Source organism: Cyprinodon tularosa, unplaced genomic scaffold (genome assembly GCF_016077235.1).
Source record: "Cyprinodon tularosa strain WSP-4 unplaced genomic scaffold, ASM1607723v1 ctg363, whole genome shotgun sequence".
Classification (NCBI taxonomy): domain Eukaryota; kingdom Metazoa; phylum Chordata; class Actinopteri; order Cyprinodontiformes; family Cyprinodontidae; genus Cyprinodon; species Cyprinodon tularosa.
In genome coordinates, this window is record NW_024039078.1 from 473,128 (window position 1) to 492,196 (window position 19,069).

The 19,069-nt window shown below is 38.8% G+C and overlaps 1 protein-coding gene across 2 annotated transcripts in view; it reads right to left on the minus strand.

Annotated features, from left to right (window-relative positions):
- Positions 1 to 10,484, minus strand: part of myot (myotilin) — a 48,969-nt gene extending 38,485 nt beyond the window's left edge. The window contains exons 1-5 of one of the 2 annotated variants that reach the window (XM_038295940.1): positions 10,313 to 10,484; positions 1,451 to 1,492; positions 1,196 to 1,370; positions 969 to 1,031; positions 748 to 889 (exon numbers count right to left, since the gene is read on the minus strand). In XM_038295940.1, coding sequence (XP_038151868.1) covers positions 748 to 889; positions 969 to 1,031; positions 1,196 to 1,370; positions 1,451 to 1,458 — 388 coding nt within the window. In that variant the 5' untranslated portion in view covers positions 1,459 to 1,492; positions 10,313 to 10,484. Of the gene's footprint in view, positions 1 to 747; positions 890 to 968; positions 1,032 to 1,195; positions 1,371 to 1,450; positions 1,493 to 10,308 lie in introns of both variants that reach the window. The other variant, XM_038295939.1, reaches the window with a different exon arrangement.
- Positions 10,485 to 19,069: the final 8,585 nt, after the last annotated feature.

The following is a 19,069-nucleotide window of genomic DNA, read 5'->3' on the forward strand; positions in this document are numbered from 1 at the left end:
AAAAAAAGACGTTTATGTGCGCCTTATAGTCGTGTGAATACGGTAGCTCCATAGAGTGGCACCAAAACTAATTTTGTAAGCACAAATTTGAAAATCTTTTCTAATTGCTCCATACAAATAGATGTATGAAAAGGCAGTTAGTAACCTGTTACATTTACTAGTTACATTCATTTGTTTTCAGTTTCTTTTTTAGTTTTAAGTTTTAAAAATATTTTTTTTTGACCAAATTTATGGCCTCAATGGAGCTCCATAGAGTGGCACCAAAACACATTTTGTCCGCATGAAATTTGAAAATGTTTTTTAATCTCTCCATACAAATAAATCTATCAAAAGGTGGTTAATAACTGGTTACATTTATTCAGTCACATTTGCTTGAGTAACCTTTTGACAAAATATACTTTTACAAGTATTTGTTTTCAACTCTACTTTTTATTTTACTTGAGTTATATCTTTGTACAATATCGCGGCTTTTACTGTAGTGAAATGTTTGACCACTTTACCTGCTGTTTATCTTTACTAAAAAACAAACAAGCTTGTTTTAAACAAATTTTCTCCAAACACACACAGTTAATGTTTATGTCAAAATGAGTTTTCTCTTTGGACACAAGCTTACTTCAGACAAATGGATCCACATGATAATAAGAAAAAAATAACCCTGGCTCACTGCATCATAAATTAAAGTATGGATTCACTTCCAGGTGTCCCTTTCTGCCAGCTGTCCATCTCATGAATCCCTCCCACACTTACTCTTGCGCAATATCCTAAAATCATCAGAGTCCTGTATTTGTTCGTCCTCCCTGTACCACATGACCTGCAGTGGGGGGGTCCCCCTGAGCCGACACTCCAGCACCACCAGCTGACCCTTCACTGTGGACACATCATGGAGGCACTGGGAGAAATGATGATGAGGAGCGACCAATGAGACGGACGTCAGAGGAGATTTATATAGAGCAGGAGATTTCTGTTACCTTAACAAATGTTGGCGCCACTCCTTTCCCTGAATACTGCTGATTATAGACAGGACTCTGAGTCTGCACACAACAAACAGACATGTTAACCAGTTCTGGGGGTGGACTAATGACTGTTTTCTATATTTATTTTTATGCACAAAGGCTGCAGTAAAGCAAAGCATAAAATGTTACATTTCGCATCTGAATGGCACATTTTCATAATGCATCAGGATCTCAGTGATTACCCTCTGAGGGCTGACACACAACGGATGCACCAGGCTGGAGTGTCTCTGAGCGATCAACGTGGAGGAGGCGGATGTGGTGGAGCAGGAGGTGTGCTCCCGGGAGGAGGATGCAGCAGAGGAGGAGGAGGAAATGGTCAGAGACATGGTGCTGGTCTTCTTCTGCACCCCCTGGACCCTGCAGGGTGGGACACAATGGCAGACATCACACCTTCTCCTATTTTTACCGTCCTCATATTGTGTGGGTGTGTAACTCACTGGGCCATGATGGAGTCGATGTCGCTGGCAGGGAGGGAGATCCTGTGAGTATAAACATTGGGAAAGAATGAAAACAAACTCTCCAACAGACCCCGCCTCCTTCTTTGTTATAAGATAATTTTATGGCTCATCTCTCTTCACTATAACAAACCCCTGCAAAGTCCGTATAACAACAGCAGCTGCACTGATCTGATGTAAAAGCTTCACTCAAAAATGGACAAACCCAACTACACTGGTCTTTGATGCTGTTTGCAATATGTGGATAAATAGATTTGAAGCAATGATTGTAAACTAAACCAATAGTTTGGCCTATGAGTTAACTATTTTATTCCTTTATGGGTCAAAAGTTTAGAAATTTGGGAACCTCTACTTAGCAGACAGAGGTTGAGAGGATAGAAAGCCCATTTCACTGTTAGTGATTGAGCAAATCCACGGAAAGTTTAGGTAAATAGATTCAAACTCAGAGACACAGCCAACTTCTCATAATCTGTCTCCTTGAACCCCAGCCGGCCTCAGCAGATGGCCGCTAACACTTAAGCCTGATTTATACTCAGAAACCAGGTCGTCTGCGTGTGTGTCGCAGTGAATGCAGATATGCCGCAGACACTCTGCTGCACCTCTCCAAAATTGGTAAGCGCAGACAGGAGGCCTCTGATTGGTCAAATCTACATCCGCTCTACTCTATGCATATTTCCTGTTTGGTACCTTACCGGCTTGTTTTGTTTGTATGACCGCCATTGTGAAAAAACGACTGGTGAAGATGGACCAGCTAGAAGAGCGAGGTGCGCGAGAACGCTGGGACCCTTTTTCCACCTGGATCCCCGCTCTTTTTCACCCTCATGTCCCTCTGCTGTCGCACAAACTTGCCCCCACTTCCTCACCGCCTCGACCGTATCCAGACCCACAGCTGGTTCCTGATTGTCCCTCTTGTGTTGTGGCGTGGAATAACATAGGGCAGACCACCCTTGAATTTTGGGCATAAATAAAAAATATCTGCATCAAGCTCACTGCGACACACTGCTGCAGGAGAATAACCAGCCCTTTAGCCTGGTTCTGCTGGAGGTTTCTTCCTGTTAAAATGGTGTTTTTCCTCTCCACTGTCGCTACAAGCATGCTTAGTGTGAGAGATTCTTCTGGGGTCCTCTAGGGTCGTTGTCCTGCAGGTTTAAGAGGTTTCTCTGCTCCAAGCACAGCTGATTTACACTGATAGTTGATTAACAGGTTTTTGCTGAACTGCAATCATCAGAATCAGCTTTGCTGAATCAGAGAAACCTCTAAAACCTGCAGGACAGCGGCCCTCGAGGACCGAATTTGGGGATGCCTGCTGTAGAGTCAATGAGTCGATGCAATCAACCTGTTTCCTTACATAGAAAACTTTGAATCAACTGCAAAGTGCCTTGAGATGACGTGTGTTGTGAATTGCCGCTTTATAAATACACAACTGAATAGAATTTGAGCGCAACCCACCTACTGCCTAAACTCAGTGACAATCAAAGCAAACACATGGAGAGCCTAGCTTTAACACATGGGCTCACTCTGCATCACTTCCTCCACATGAAATCACTGTGTCTCCATGACAGCTGGACTTTATTTAGCTGCAGGATATGGTTTCATTGCTAACTGAAGGTGTGTGCTGTCTTTCAGTTCCCAGCCTCAGTCTGTCTTATGGCTGCAGCAGAGAGGGAGCTGACAGAAGAGCCTGAGAGTCATGTTTCTGGGCTAAATTAAACTCTGCCTGCTCCTGAACACAGAAGAGGTTTCCCCATAAACAAGTGACAGAGAACGCAGAAACTTTCCCTCACTTCTTTGACCATTTTGATGGAGTCTTTGCAGATCCAGCAGCGATCCCTAATCCAGCTTCAGCACTGTCTACATCAGCCCACCACCACTTAAGGAAAGGAAAACAGCTGCAGCCTTTGAATTATCCATGCGTACATCTAGTTCCCCCAATAGATAAGCCTTGAAACAGGTGTATTAATGTGTGCGTGTCCCTGTTGTTGATGCAGCACCAGCTGCTGCTGCTTTGTGTCAGTTGTCTCTGTTACATAACCATACAATTTATGGCTGCATTTACCAATCTGTTACCCGGCAAGTCAGACAAAGAGGGAAACTAAGAGTGAAGCTCTTCAGTCAGATGACCGAGTGCAACACAGACTGGGGCCTAAATGCTTTAAATGCTGAGAGGTTCATCCAGTATATGGGAACTGATGAGGAAAAGTTCAGTTTCTGAGAGGAAAATCATGGAGGCCGAATCAACAAAATAAGAAACAATAACCCCAACAGAAGCAAAAAAGAAGTAGGAAACAACAAGAGGGCAAAAAAAAAAAAAAAAAAACCCAACGAAATAAATAAATAAACCAAAGGTAATCATCAAAGTTTCCTTACTGGGTTCATTTTCTTTTTCTTAATGAATCAGAACTCCTAATAGAAATAAGATCGTACCAGTTTTCTTCAGGGTGTTTTATTAAGCAGAAAATAGATCAACAACATCATCAAATACAAATAAAAATAGATGCAAAAAACCAGTAAATTTGTATCTATGTTTCAAATAATGAATTAAATTAAATTAATTAAATAGTAAAGAAAGAAAATCAAATATTATAATTTCAATGAAAAAAAATATAATTATACCATCTTTAAAACTAGATGATAAAGATGATCAAATAAACAATTATTTTGAATTTAGATTTTTTTTTAACCTAATCATGAAAATTGTCCAATTTATAATTTCATATTACAAAATAAACTAATAAAAATTATAAAATATTTTAACTTATGTAAAAAATATATAAAAAAACTAAACAAATTATGTTTTTCATCAACCGTCTGAGTGTCACACAACAAAAAACGTCAATTTTAAACAGGGCAATTATTCAATTTCTTTAAGAATTTGGGAGCTGAGAGCAGCTAACAGGAGAAAATAGGAGGAAACCAGCATTTACTGGTGATCTGTCTCAGTCCACCTCCCAGTGTTTAACCCCAGGCATCCCATAGTTCCCAGTCCCAGCAGCTCTCAGCTGTGAACACATTTAGCTCCTGCTGTGGTTTCAGGTGCAAACATAAAGAAATGGAGCCAGTTAGGTCTTTATTATCTTAGTCTGGCACCTTTGGTTCACCGTCCATAGATCCAACGTAGACATGCAATAGTAAAATAGTAGAGCTTGCATCTGCATCCTCCGCAGTTTCCTTAATTTTAGCAGCTAAATAGGATGATCTGCCAATGATGGGAGCATTTTTGGCTTTAAAAACAGGTATTTTGGTGTTATTCAATTGAAATAAGCTAATAGATTTGTCTTTTTTAATTTTTAAATTATGAATCATCTTATTCTGTTGGCAAATTGTCTAATTTCTTTGCTCAAATCAAGCGAAAATACATTGATTTGAAGAAAAACCGACTGACTTAGATTTCAATTTTTCCAGCATAGTGAAGCAGAGAGAAACAGTGTGGGATCCAGTTATAACAACCAGTCTTTTATATTAAAAAATGTATTTATAAAAGTATTTTATCGGCAGCTTCCAGCTGTTATTCAGCTGTTTGTTGACTGAATCAGGGGAAACATGAACATGTCTGCTAATCAAATAAACAGCATTTTACATGTATACAGTCCCCATTTTCTCATAAAAAAAAAAAAAAAAATACTTTTAATTTTCAAACTAGATCTGCATTTTTGACTGATAAATTAAATTTAAAATAAGGCATCTAAACTGCAGTTTCATTTTCTTCTCCAAGACTGATCATTTTGTAAATTAATTAAAATGATCAATAAAATATTATTTTTAATTTTATTTTTAAATATTCTGCAGAAAAAAGTGACCATAATTCATCTGAAAAATAAAATATGAAAAAAATATAAAAAATAAAAATGCAAGCAGTTTAGAGCAAGCAGTTCCCTACTGAACCAGAAGGGGGCAGCAGTGATAAATTAACCTTGAACAAAAAATACAGAAATGAATGATTCATATTCAACATGATAGATTTAATTTTCTCTCTCTCTCTCTCTTTTTTTTTTTTTTTTGGTGTTTTCTGGTAATACATTTATGTCTCACAGTATAATCTAATTTCTACTTACATTTGTTTGTTTATTGTATTTCTGGGGGCAATTAATTGTATGCTTCTTTATTTATTGAGCATTTATTTATTTCTGTATATATTTTCAAATATGATAGAGTTGGTCCTCCATAGTCATCTAGGAGTCTTCTATGAATGTAAAGTCATTAAATTTTTATATAATGCAGAAACATAAATGACTGATTTACACAGTATTGACAGTATTGATCAGAAGTCTGCAACCTGCGGCTTTTTTTTTTTTAATGGCATTTTATAGATCACACTCTCTTCACATGCTGGACGTTGTTGCTAATGTCCAGCAGACCAATAGACAAGCCTCTTTGCTCCTCACTGGAGGAAAGCCCGCCCCCTGAATTAAATGTGATGGAAAACGTAAATAAAAAAGAATGCAATTCCTAAAACTCACAACAAACATTTCTTTTTTAAAATTAACTAAGATATAAAATGTGTAAAACAGATTTTGGAAAAAATATAATTTTATTTTTTAGAGGCAGAGGACATCATAGAATCAGCCAGTCAAAGCTCTTCTAAAATTAAAAGAAATCGGGGCCGATCGACCGGCCAGCCGATCGATTTGTTAGCCCTTATTTTTAAATCTTAGGTTGAGAAAATGTCCTTTTTTAAAACCACATGAATATAATAATAATAATAATAATAATAATAATAATAATAATAATAATAGAAGAACATTTAATCCTAAAAAAAAGTTTTATTTCCAAACCTGAAAAATAAAACAGTGGTTCTTTAATAAAATTAAAAAAACATTTTCTTGCATAGATATTAAAAGCAATAATGTTGTCATTTGTCATTAGTTTTATTTTAATGGTAATAATGGCTCCTTGGTTTGTTAAAGTATAATAAATATTTATCTAGGATTATTAAAAACGACTTAAAACAAATGTAGTTAATTTTCAGGGATTTATTCTGAAAAAAACAGATGTTTTCCTCTTTTATGTTCCTGCTGGTCATTCTGATGAGTGCAGACTGACCCTGAACTAATTATTGGTCTATGAACATTTTCTGGCTCCTCCAGTTCAAACAGTAACTGCCCTTTAACAAACTAATTAATTTCTTCTCACAGCCTGATATTAGAGTGCTTTGCTGAGTGGCACATATTCAAAGTCAGCAGCCCTAAAATAAAAATAAAAAACACTTTCTTTTTACTGAAGAAATAGTCAGGGTTGAAAAGCTTCAAAATGCACAGAAGGCATTTGTTATGGTTCTCCCCATTAGGGAATCTCAGTTTTTAGTTTTCAGTTATTAGTTGTTCTGTTTTGTTGTTCTTTGGTTTATTTTCCATTATATTCAAGCAGACTTTAGTTACTCTCTGCTGCCCCCTGGTGCTTGTTTCCTTTCCCCTCGGCTTCCTTCTAGTTACTTCCACTCACACCTGCTCCATATTCAGCTCATTAGTCCATGCTTATATTCTCCACCTCTGCAGTCGCTCAGTGCTGGTTCCTTCTCGTTATTTTGTTGTTCCCTCGTCCCTGGTTTCCCAGGTGAGTTCTACCTGATGCTGTAACATTGAGAAGAGAGCAGACTTCGACTGAAAATTTGAAGAAAAACAGGTTTCACGCCACTCCCCCACCTTCTCTGCTTCACTCATGCCCCACCTCTAAACTCCACCCCTCTCACAGCATCTTCGCGGCTACCAGCGTGTGTGAGCTGTGATTGACACTCCATCAGACGCTCCTCTGGCTGTGATTGGTTGTTTTGACTCGTCCCGAATTATTCTTTCCAGATTGAAATACAGGCAGTATGCGGGACCAATTGAAGCAGTTTTTTTCACAGGTTACATATTACATGTACAGGTGCTGGTCATAAAATTAGAATATCATGAAAAAGTAGATTGATTTCAGTAATTCCATTTAAAAAGTGAAACTTGTATATTATATTCATACATTACATACAAACTCATATATTTCAGATGTTTATTTTGTTTAATTTTGATGATTACAAATGACAACAAATGAAAATCTCAAATTCATCATATCAGAAAATTAGAATATTGTGAAAAGGTTCAAAATTGATGGCCCCTGGTGCCACACTCTAATCAGCTAATTAACTCAAACCACCTGCAAAAGCCTTTAAATGGTCTCTCAGTCTAGTTCTATAGGCTACACAATCATGGGGAAGACTGCTGACTTGACAGTTGTCCAAAAGACGACCATCGACACCTTGCACAAGGAGGGCAAGACACAAAAGGTCATCGCTAAAGAGGCTGGCTGTTCACAGAGCTCAGTGTCCAAGCACATTAATAGAGAGGCGAAGGGAAGGAAAAGATGTGGTCGAAAAAAGTGTACAAGCAAGAGAGATAACCGCACCCTGGAGAGGATTGTGAAACAAAACCCATTCAAAAATGTGGGGGAGATTCACAAAGAGTGGACTGCAGCTGGAGTGAGTGCTTCAAGAACCACCACACACAGACGTATGAAAGACATGGGTTTCTGCTGTCGCATTCCTTGTGTCAAGCCACTCTTGAACCACAGACAGCGTCAGAAGCGTCTTGCCTGGGCTAAAGAGAAACAGGACTGGACTGCTGGTGAGTGGTCCAAAGTCATGTTCTCTGATGAAAGTAAATTTTGCATTTCCTTTGGAAATCAAGGTCCCAGAGTCTGGAGGAAAAGAAGAGAGGCACTTCATCCACGTTGCTTGAAGTCCAGTGTAAAGTTTCCACAGTCAGTGATGGTTTGGGGTGCCATGTCATCTGCTGGTTTTGGTCCATTGTGTTTTCTGAGGTCCAGGGTCAACGCAGCCACATACCAGGAAGTTTTAGAGCACTTCATGCTTCCTGCAGCTGACCAACTTTTTGGAGATGCAGATTTCATTTTCCAACAGGACTTGGCACCTGCACACAGTGCCAAAGCTACCAGTACCTGGTTGAAGGACCATGGTATCCCTGTTCTTAATTGGCCAGCAAACTCTCCTGACCTTAACCCCATAGAAAATCTATGGGGTATTGTGAAGAAGAAGATGCAATACACCAGACCCAACAATTCAGAAGAGCTAAAAGCCACTATTAGAGCAACCTGGGCTATCATAACACCTGAGCAGTGCCACAGACTGATCGACTCCATGCCACGCCGCATTGCTGCAGTAATACAGGCCAAAGGAGGCCCAACTAAATACTGAGTGCTGTACATGCTCATACTTTTCATGTTCATACTTTTCAGTTGGCCAACATTTCTATAAATCCTTTGTTTTTATTGGTCTTCAGTAATATTCTAATTTTCTGATATGATGAATTTGAGATTTTCATTTGTTGTCATTTGTAATCATCAAAATTAAACAAAGTAAACATCTGAAATATATGAGTTTGTATGTAATGTATGAATATAATATACAAGTTTCACTTTTTAAATGGAATTACTGAAATCAATCTACTTTTTCATGATATTCTAATTTTATGACCAGCACCTGTACTGCTGTCTGGGCATAGGGACAGTTTTAGCCAATATGACAAAAAAGTAATTTTTAAAAACTTACAGACTTCAGCTTTAAATCTTCAAGATTCACCTCTGCCTGCTGGTCTGTGCATTTGGGTCCTCAAAAGCTCCAGCCCATTGTGACAGAATTGTCTTATTTTAACCCCCAAAACGTAAGCAAACATCGGCGACTAGCAGACAAGAAGAAAACCGGCAGAGAAAACATTAAAACTGCTGTGAAATCAAAAATATTAAATATTTTTTAAAGAACAAAAACACACAGGTAGAACAGCATCATCAATGATTCAAGTTATGTTTCATAAACAGGCAAAATAACAGACTTTCAGCTTTTCCTCAACTGTTGGAAAACAAGCTTCCTTCACCTCCGGGGTGTCAGCTGATCAGTCCCCGCACCGACCAACCAGAGCTCTGCATGCCAAGCTGGTGCTGCTCTGACAGTCACCCAGCAACACACAGACATACTTGTTCTGCTATATGTACTGAGGACCATGAGTTGACTCTTATTGACTTCCAGTCATTTTAAACCCTTTCTATGCCCTGACCCTTAAACTAACCCTAAACCTAAGCATGATGACCGGCAAAATGTCCTCACTATGCAAAAGCTGGTCCTCAATCTGATGGTCAAATTGGAAAAATGGTCCTCACTCTGAGGGTTAGACAGGTACACACACACACACACACCCATACTCGTTCTGCTATTGAAGTGAGGACCATGTGTTGACTCCCATTGATTTTCAGTCATTTTCAACCCTTTCTATGCCCTAAACCTAACCATTACCAATGCATACCTCACCCTAACCAATTGACACCTAAACCTAACCATTAGCAAAATAGTATTTGATGGTGAAATTGGATAAAAGGTGCTCACTCTGAGGGCTAGACAGGTGTACACACACACACACACCAGTGAGATTTCACTGCCTCACTCAGCAAACTATAAATAACAACTTGGTTTAGAGTCATTTTGACCCATTAAGCATCCAGACCCTTAGTTTTAATCACACCAACAGAGATACAGACAGAAAAAGAAAAACTCAGTGTGGGGGCTTCATAGGTTCATGACGATGCATAAAATTAGATCTGCCCCCCCCTCTAAACTCTCTGTCAGCTGTCGTCTTCTCTCTGACTGCTAACTCATTCCCTGCACCAGTTGCTCTATCATGAACCTAACAGGTTTGAACCAATTCAATGGCAGCAGGTTTACTTTTGCTTTGTCATCTGGACTCCCACAATGATTCTGCTGCCTGAGTTTAGTTTGGGATTTCCTACTATACTGCCAGAGATGGAGGCCATGCACATGTAAAACAGGCCTGGTTCCCCCCAGCATGCCATAAGCCCCTTACCTGCCTGTGCTTTCCTCTGTTGATTGAACCAAAGGTCTTAATCCAGCAGGAGGAAGATCCCGATGCTGTCAAACCGCTCTGTGACCCGAGGCCTGCTGGTCATGACGGCTGCAGGCTGCCTGCTGAGCTGAGAAACACTTTTACACATGTATGGATGTGTGTGTGAGTGTGTGTACTTGCTCATGGGTGTGTTGAACGGGTTAGGAGGGAATCTGAGGCGAGGGGGGGGGGGGGGGGTCACGAGGAGGGGACAGTGAGGATCAGAGAAAGGAGCAAAATACAGATTTCAGTGTCAAGAAAAAAATATTAAAGGAATTTAATTCATCAGCACTTAAACAATTAAACAAAACAGTTTTTTTATGTTATCAGTTATTAATTCTTTTAAAGTTAAATATTACATTAACACATCAGAAGATGTAAATGAACTTAAACGTGTGTTCAGGGTGTCATGGCCGATGATTGGATGAAGAAGTTTATCCAGGACAGCGAGACAGAAAAACCTGCGCCTGGTGCCACGGAGTCGTCTGAGGAAACATAAAACTTCCAGAGACGGACACATGGAGGGAGTGGGAGCCTGATACCGTCTTACAGGGGAGGGGGCCACCTCTTATGTCCAACCAGTGGAAAAGCAGCTTCACTGCTGATATAAAGCATGAGCCAGCAGGGGAAGCATAAGGCTGAGGGCTAAATGTCATTATTACAAACTGAGAACCTGAATGCTGGTAAAAAATGTTGAGGTGTGTCTGTTCTTAGCCTTACAGGCTCCAAACGAAGCTCATGACAGATAGGAATGAGTTCTGCTACGTTCAGACCTAAAGCAGCAGAGGCAGCAGGAGCAGCTAGTTTACATGCAAAGTCAATGGTTGACAGCAAAAGGTCCTGCAGAGCGTCAGGTGCTCAGACGCTCGTGATGCGCTGTAAACGCAGCTGCTGCTGGAGTTGGAAAAATAAATTTTTGCTGCTTGATGCACCGCATCAACCAATCAGAGAAGCTGATCTGGGACTTGACAGGGAGACAGACACAGCTCTGCTGATGCAGATCGCTATAATCGCTCCTCTGAAACAGTTTATTAACGCCTTAATTACCTTAAAATGCTGCAACCTGCCAGCAAAACATTTTCGCTTTTATTATCCTGGTGCCTGCAGTTTGGATTACGTACATGAAAAACGCCTCCCTGCTGCCACGGAAAACCTCGAAGAGAAGACCAGGCCAGAGGCTGCTGTTGAACAGCATTCCTAGTGACAGAGCTCCGCGGGTGTTTCTGAGCTGCTCTGACAGAAATAATATTTGAAGGCAGGATGGTGATCTGGATGACCTGACTGCACTGATGAAGTTTTTAGGTGGACTTTCTCACTGAAAAACATTAAAAATAAATTTTACCCACTGATCACAGCAAATATAGCTGCCATTGTTGCAGGGAAAGAAAAGATAGGGTAGCTCTGCTCAATGCGCATCAGACCTACTTTTCCACCGTGCAGCCAGAGCAGCAAAGATGCTTCAGCCGCGCGTCAGAACTAAACTGGAACAAGCATCAAAAATGAAGCAGCACGCGCATTTCTGCTGCTCCTGCTGCTTTAGGTGTGAACGTGGCATTACACATCCTCCTTCATGGCATGAAGGGGAGGACTGGTATTTTGAGAAGATCAATCTGGCCAAGATATATTAACCCAGAGGGAACGGCCTTGATGAACTCAGGTTGTTTTTCCTCCAAATGTTCAAGTGTGAGAAAGTTCTTTATGCAGGGCATGGGTTGGTTCCCCTGGGATTTTGTAAGGTATAAAGGTAAGTACTGAGGTTGCCTCAGTCAGAGCTCTATCTCTATGTCTGAGGACGTTAAATACATTTGAACCTTTTGTCTTGCAAGATATGCCTCTGTCTCTGCTTCCTAACTGCACAAGCAATACATAAAAAACACTTAAATAGCCTTTCGAACGTTACTGTGACTGCTCTGAGCATGTCCAATGTCACGCAATACTATGGAGAGAATGTAAAACAATTTAATTTCTTTAACAAGTCTTCAATATTTTCTATATGATGTAGTTTAGCATTCTTTAATATTTTAAGTATATAAATAGATATTTTTAGATGATTAGATGACGATGTAACTCTGAGAAGAAGCCATTTCCCAGCTCTGTCACTAGCTTCATCTCCTGGAACCTCAACCTCCCGTTCCTGTCGGTGCAGAAACATTTTGTGTCTGTGTTGGAGTAGCATTTTGGACCCCTCAAAATTCATAAAATAATGACTTACATCTTGAACAAGATTAATACTTTATTTGGTACCATTCTGTTCTTTGTTTTGATGTGAAAATGCTGATATAAAAGTGGAAGTTTAACCTTTAAAGTATCAGATAAACTAGTTGAAACTTGTCCTTAATCATGTCTGCATTCGTCTTCATCAGTCAAATAGGGACGACTGTGAACATTAAAAATCTTTTTAGCCCCAATGGCTAATGTAGCAGCTACCTTCAGGCAGCAGCAAGCGTTACTGGAGAACACATCAGGTTTGTTTGAGTTTGAACGGGAAAAAAATCACAAGAAGCAGCAAAACATTTCAAGATATTTATTGTCGTTCCTTTCTTTGTGTAAATAAAAATGGAAATCTCAAGTCAATTCAAAGAGGAAGGGGGTACAGTATACAACACAAACATTGGTCCAGTGCAATAACAATGTTACAGAATATATATATATATATATATATATATATATATATATATATATATATATATATATATATATATATATATATATATATATATATATATATATATATATATATATATATTCATGGAATACAACCTTAATTAAGCTAACACTTGAATTTTGTAACCTGAAAAGGGTAAATAAATCAGTTTTTGATAAAAAAAAAGAAAGAAAAAGTAGCCAATATATAACTATAAACTGTTATTGTTTTGCATTTAATGGAGATTATTTTGGTTCCTTAATGAGCAAAGATTACCTTTAAAGGTGCATAGTCATGTTACTTGACCGTTTTGTATACGTTGGTAATTCACTCTTATTTAAATACAATGTTTTCTGAAAGAATATCATGGTTTTTTTTACTTGTTTTTGCAAAGTTTGTTAGTAAATTAACCCCTTATGTACCAACAAGGTATGAAGCTTTGCATGTGAAAAGGGGGTAAAAAAGTAAGTAGACTACTGCAGTTAGGCCAGTTAGAAACTCCCAAGGATGTGTGAAAATAATGAAGGAAAATCCAAGATCCACTGTGAAAAAATATGAAAAAAGATAGAAAACCGTCTGAGCATTGGTGTTAACTGAAAAAGACCTAAAGGCGTTCAGATGCAGCTGCTAAAGTTCATTAATACTGATGCTATTGATATAGCAATGACATTGTCCAAACCAAAGTCTACATAGATAGAACGATTGGTTCTTAGCTTCATGTTTCTCCCTGTTTGTGTTTGTTGTGAACAGGAATTTTCTTCCTGCTTTCAGCTCTGAGGTGGATTCACTAGAACAGAGATGCTGCAGAGCAGTTAGCTTAACAAACATCAGTTGGTCTTTGACCACAGCCAGCTGTTGTTTCTACTGTGATTCACTGCAGGACGGTCAAACTTTGTTTAGTAGTTCCCTTCTGGCTTTCAGATAGTTCATATGACTGCCAGCAGATGGCACCACCTTTTTAAATTTCTATGCATCACACCTGATGCTGGAATTCTATTTAGGCACATACAGGTGCTGGTCATAAAATTAGAATATCATGAAAAAGTAGATTGATTTCAGTAATTCCATTTAAAAAGTGAAACTTGTATATTATATTCATACATTACATACAAACTCATATATTTCAGATGTTTATTTTGTTTAATTTTGATGATTACAAATGACAACAAATGAAAATCTCAAATTCACCATATCAGAAAATTAGAATATTGTGAAAAGGTTCAAAATTGATGGCCCCTGGTGCCACACTCTAATCAGCTAATTAACTCAAACCACCTGCAAAAGCCTTTAAATGGTCTTTCAGTCTAGTTCTATAGGCTACACAATCATGGGGAAGACTGCTGACTTGACAGTTGTCCAAAAGACGACCATCGACACCTTGCACAAGGAGGGCAAGACACAAAAGGTCATCGCTAAAGAGGCTGGCTGTTCACAGAGCTCAGTGTCCAAGCACATTAATAGAGAGGCGAAGGGAAGGAAAAGATGTGGTCGAAAAAAGTGTACAAGCAAGAGAGATAACCGCACCCTGGAGAGGATTGTGAAACAAAACCCATTCAAAAATGTGGGGGAGATTCACAAAGAGTGGACTGCAGCTGGAGTGAGTGCTTCAAGAACCACCACACACAGACGTATGAAAGACATGGGTTTCTGCTGTCGCATTCCTTGTGTCAAGCCACTCTTGAACCACAGACAGCGTCAGAAGCGTCTTGCCTGGGCTAAAGAGAAACAGGACTGGACTGCTGGTGAGTGGTCCAAAGTCATGTTCTCTGATGAAAGTAAATTTTGCATTTCCTTTGGAAATCAAGGTCCCAGAGTCTGGAGGAAAAGAAGAGAGGCACTTCATCCACGTTGCTTGAAGTCCAGTGTAAAGTTTCCACAGTCAGTGATGGTTTGGGGTGCCATGTCATCTGCTGGTGTTGGTCCATTGTGTTTTCTGAGGTCCAGGGTCAACGCAGCCACATACCAGGAAGTTTTAGAGCACTTCATGCTTCCTGCAGCTGACCAACTTTTTGGAGATGCAGATTTCATTTTCCAACAGGACTTGGCACCTGCACACAGTGCCAAAGCTACCAGTACCTGGTTGAAGGACCATGGTATCCCTGTTCTTAATTGGCCAGCAAACTCTCCTGACCTTAACCCCATAGAAAATCTATGGGGTATTGTGAAGAAGAAGATGCAATACACCAGACCCAACAATTCAGAAGAGCTAAAAGCCACTATTAGAGCAACCTGGGCTATCATAACACCTGAGCAGTGCCACAGACTGATCGACTCCATGCCACGCCGCATTGCTGCAGTAATACAGGCCAAAGGAGGCCCAACTAAATACTGAGTGCTGTACATGCTCATACTTTTCATGTTCATACTTTTCAGTTGGCCAACATTTCTATAAATCCTTTGTTTTTATTGGTCTTCAGTAATATTCTAATTTTCTGATATGATGAATTTGAGATTTTCATTTGTTGTCATTTGTAATCATCAAAATTAAACAAAATAAACATCTGAAATATATGAGTTTGTATGTAATGTATGAATATAATATACAAGTTTCACTTTTTAAATGGAATTACTGAAATCAATCTACTTTTTCATGATATTCTAATTTTATGACCAGCACCTGTAAATGATTATCTAAAAGCTATCAGGAGGGAGGCTGGGTGAAAATAACTTTATTTTTAATCAGGATGAGCTAAAGTTTGGTCTTCTATTCATTTTTTACAGATATATATAACATGACTATGCACCTTTAATGTGTCAATAATGAGACAATATTAAGTGTAATTATGTAATTGTTAATTGTTTAGCCTTCATTTTCTACTCACCCCCATGCTGAACAACAGTGTAATTGTTTCGGTCAGTCTGACAGATCTTCCCTCTAATTCTAAAAAACTAAGACACATTTAAACTTTTTGGAATATTAGCAATGATAACCAACCTCTCTTATGTGACACTTAACACTTCCTTAAAGCCACCATCTACCACTCTAACTCACTCACCTCACTCTGGCCCATAAACAACCACAACGTTTCAACATTCATTCCTTAAGACTATACAGCATATTATCCCCTGTGGGTCATCACCTTAAACTGTTAGGGGAGCTGATTCAGTGTTTACTAAGATAACAAGCTCACCAACCTTTTAAAAGATTCCCATTGTCAGTAAAGTTTGTAAAGACTTTTTCATTTTGTCTGACAGCTCTTCGTTCAGTTACAAAGTTCTGGAAAAAAAGGCCAACTACATTTTAAGGAACGGAGTGAAAATCTGCTCTAAAAGCAGTAAAGGACTCAAGACACAGATGGTACAGAGTTGAGCAGGGAAGGGAAGTGTCAGAAACATAAGGGTTTAAAGAGCTGGTGGGAGTGGAAGAGATGTGAGTCAGCACAGGTCTGAAACTGAATCTGTTATGATCCCAGCCGGTGGAAGGTGTGGGAGGAGACGCTCTGATCTGTTTGGCTCTCATTAGAGATCCAGCTACTGTGAAACGCTTAGCAACAGGGAGCCAACCCGGACTAACTCGGCAGAGACAGACATGGAATATTGGCTTATTTTTTCCACCCAGACTTGTTCTAATGAATGTTGTACCCCCCCCCCGGCCATAAAAAACAACAAAAAAAAACAACAACATATTCCTTCATATGGAATCTATTTGGGAGTTCGAAAAAAGCCCAATAAGGACCACTTGCATAGGTAGGGTAGAACTGGGATATTTTCTTCATTTTATAATAAAGATTTGTGGAAAAAACTGACGCTACCGTACATCAATGAAATTCAAAGAAAGCTGGATCCAAGTCAGCTTACTTTCAAGTGTCTCATCTGGACTCTTTACTAACAGTGTTCTTAAGGGGGATACACCGGTGGCGTTATGATGCGCAGTGCAGCAGAGCAATAAACGCGCAAACGGTTACACGTGTAGATATGCGACGCTGTTCCTAATTTACGATGAGTTTCTAATTTCAGAGATGTATACGCTCCAGTTTGGGCTAGGAAGAAATAGTAACAAAACATCCGGTTTGAAAGTTGACTTCAGGACAAGGTGTGTTTTCTACACGGCACTAGCGGCTCATTTTTCCTACAGTAGGTTGACAGGAAAAGGGGGTATAAGAGAGAGAGAGACATGCGGCGAAGGACCACAGGGTCAGCCACGTCGAGGACTAAGGCCTCCGTACATGGGTCGTGCGCGCTAACCACTGCGCCATCTGCACGCACTACATGGAGCTTTTTTTTTTTTTACAAGATAATAACCCAACGCCTACAGTTATTGACGCCCAACCAGCAGATGTTGGTAATTGTGACATGATAAAAAAATACATATTTGATAACTCGTCAGATTGGTCAGAAAACTGATTTGTAGGTGATTATACATTGAGCCACATTCAGCCAGGCATCGGTTATTGCAGTACAACAAAGGACCCAAACGACTCCCCATTCCTTAAGGGGCGGACCCGTTCGTCTGGTTCAATTTATGTTTTCTAAGCCAAAACGGGTCCACTTTATAAAGCCTTTGACTCAACGCTGTTTCTGACATTTTGAATTGAAAAAGATCCTGGATGGAAAGCGAAACGTCTTCAAACTTGGAAACAAAGTCCAGTGGATTGTTTTTTAACGTTTCTCAAGTGCTCACACATTATTTATAAGTTCATAACTTAAACACATAGTACTGTTTAATTTACTTCCCCATGTCATAAAAGCTCGTCTTTTCTAAGTGTCCCGTTGCTGTGGAGCGTTCTCTTCGGCATCAGGTGTAAATTTCAGTTTTCAAACATATGTACGTATGCTGCTTTGCTGCGCTGTTACAAATCCAATGTGTTTACCGTTTTAGTAGAGATCACATCTAAATAGCGCCTCAATCTGTCCTCTAATGTAACTGAAGCTAAACAAAGGTTAGCATAATTTTTTGGTTTCTAAATTAGATCCCTTCATAAACATCCATCAATTATCAAACCCGATTAAATCAGGTGAAACTAGTCTATATATTTCCTTGTAAATTCACCACATTTGAATCTATATTTTTGTTTTTTTTAATGCTACATGCAATTTCTAGTGTCCTTCAATGTTAAAATTACTTTCCCCCCCCTTTTTTTTTAACTAAAATTGAAATGCAGCTAGCCAATAAGCTCAAAACTTAGGAATACAATAGCCTAAAATGTTAGCTAGCTCCAAAAGCTAGCATCTACCATTTTGTTGTAGTTAGCTTAAGTTAGCGAACTCATGAAAGTGCTGAGTTTATTATGTGTAATTTGATTTTAGCTGTAATAAGCCAAATGTTCTAAGTTTGTTAGAAAGGAATGTCATTTTTTTCCTGCTAAAACAAACATAAAACATTGGATAAGAAGTTAGCAATAAAACGTTTAACACCCAGTAAGGTCAGTTTTTGTGTTGCTCACGATATCCTCACAGAACCAGCTGCAGTTTCAAGTTAAAACTACCAACTAAAAAAAACGAAAAGTATTAAAAACATTTGGCAATATTTCAGGTAAAAACCTGCAGGTCATCATACAAAGCAAGCTAGCTAAACATCATGCTGGAATGCTAACATAATGACAATAAAAATCATTTCCAAATACAAAATAAACATATTTTTGGTGAAGTTTTCTTCACATAATGGTCTTTGGACAATTAATGTGCAGCTTGATCATTTGGTTGGAATATTCTGTAGAGTATTATAATCATATATGAGTAGTATATACATCTCAGCAAATTAACCATTTTTTATTGGACAATTATTGATGTTAAACTAAATGTTTTGCTGTTTTTCTTTCATTTCACTGAAATCCAAACATGAAACATTTTCACAATTTAACTCTTTGCATGAATTAAGCTCCAAGGCTCAAAAGCAGCCAAAGCAAAAAAATAAAAGATATATATATAAAATCCTATCAGACTGTAGAGTAACAAATACTGATTTAAAGCAGACAAAAAACAGGAACTTTGTTGATTTTATATGTCTGACTTAAAAAGATGACTTCATTTCATAGCAGGAAACATAAAAAACATCATTATGGTGGTTATTGTGCAAAACACCTGATTTTTTTTTTTTACACACCAGGGAAAAGGTCAAGCCAAAAAAAGACAAACAAA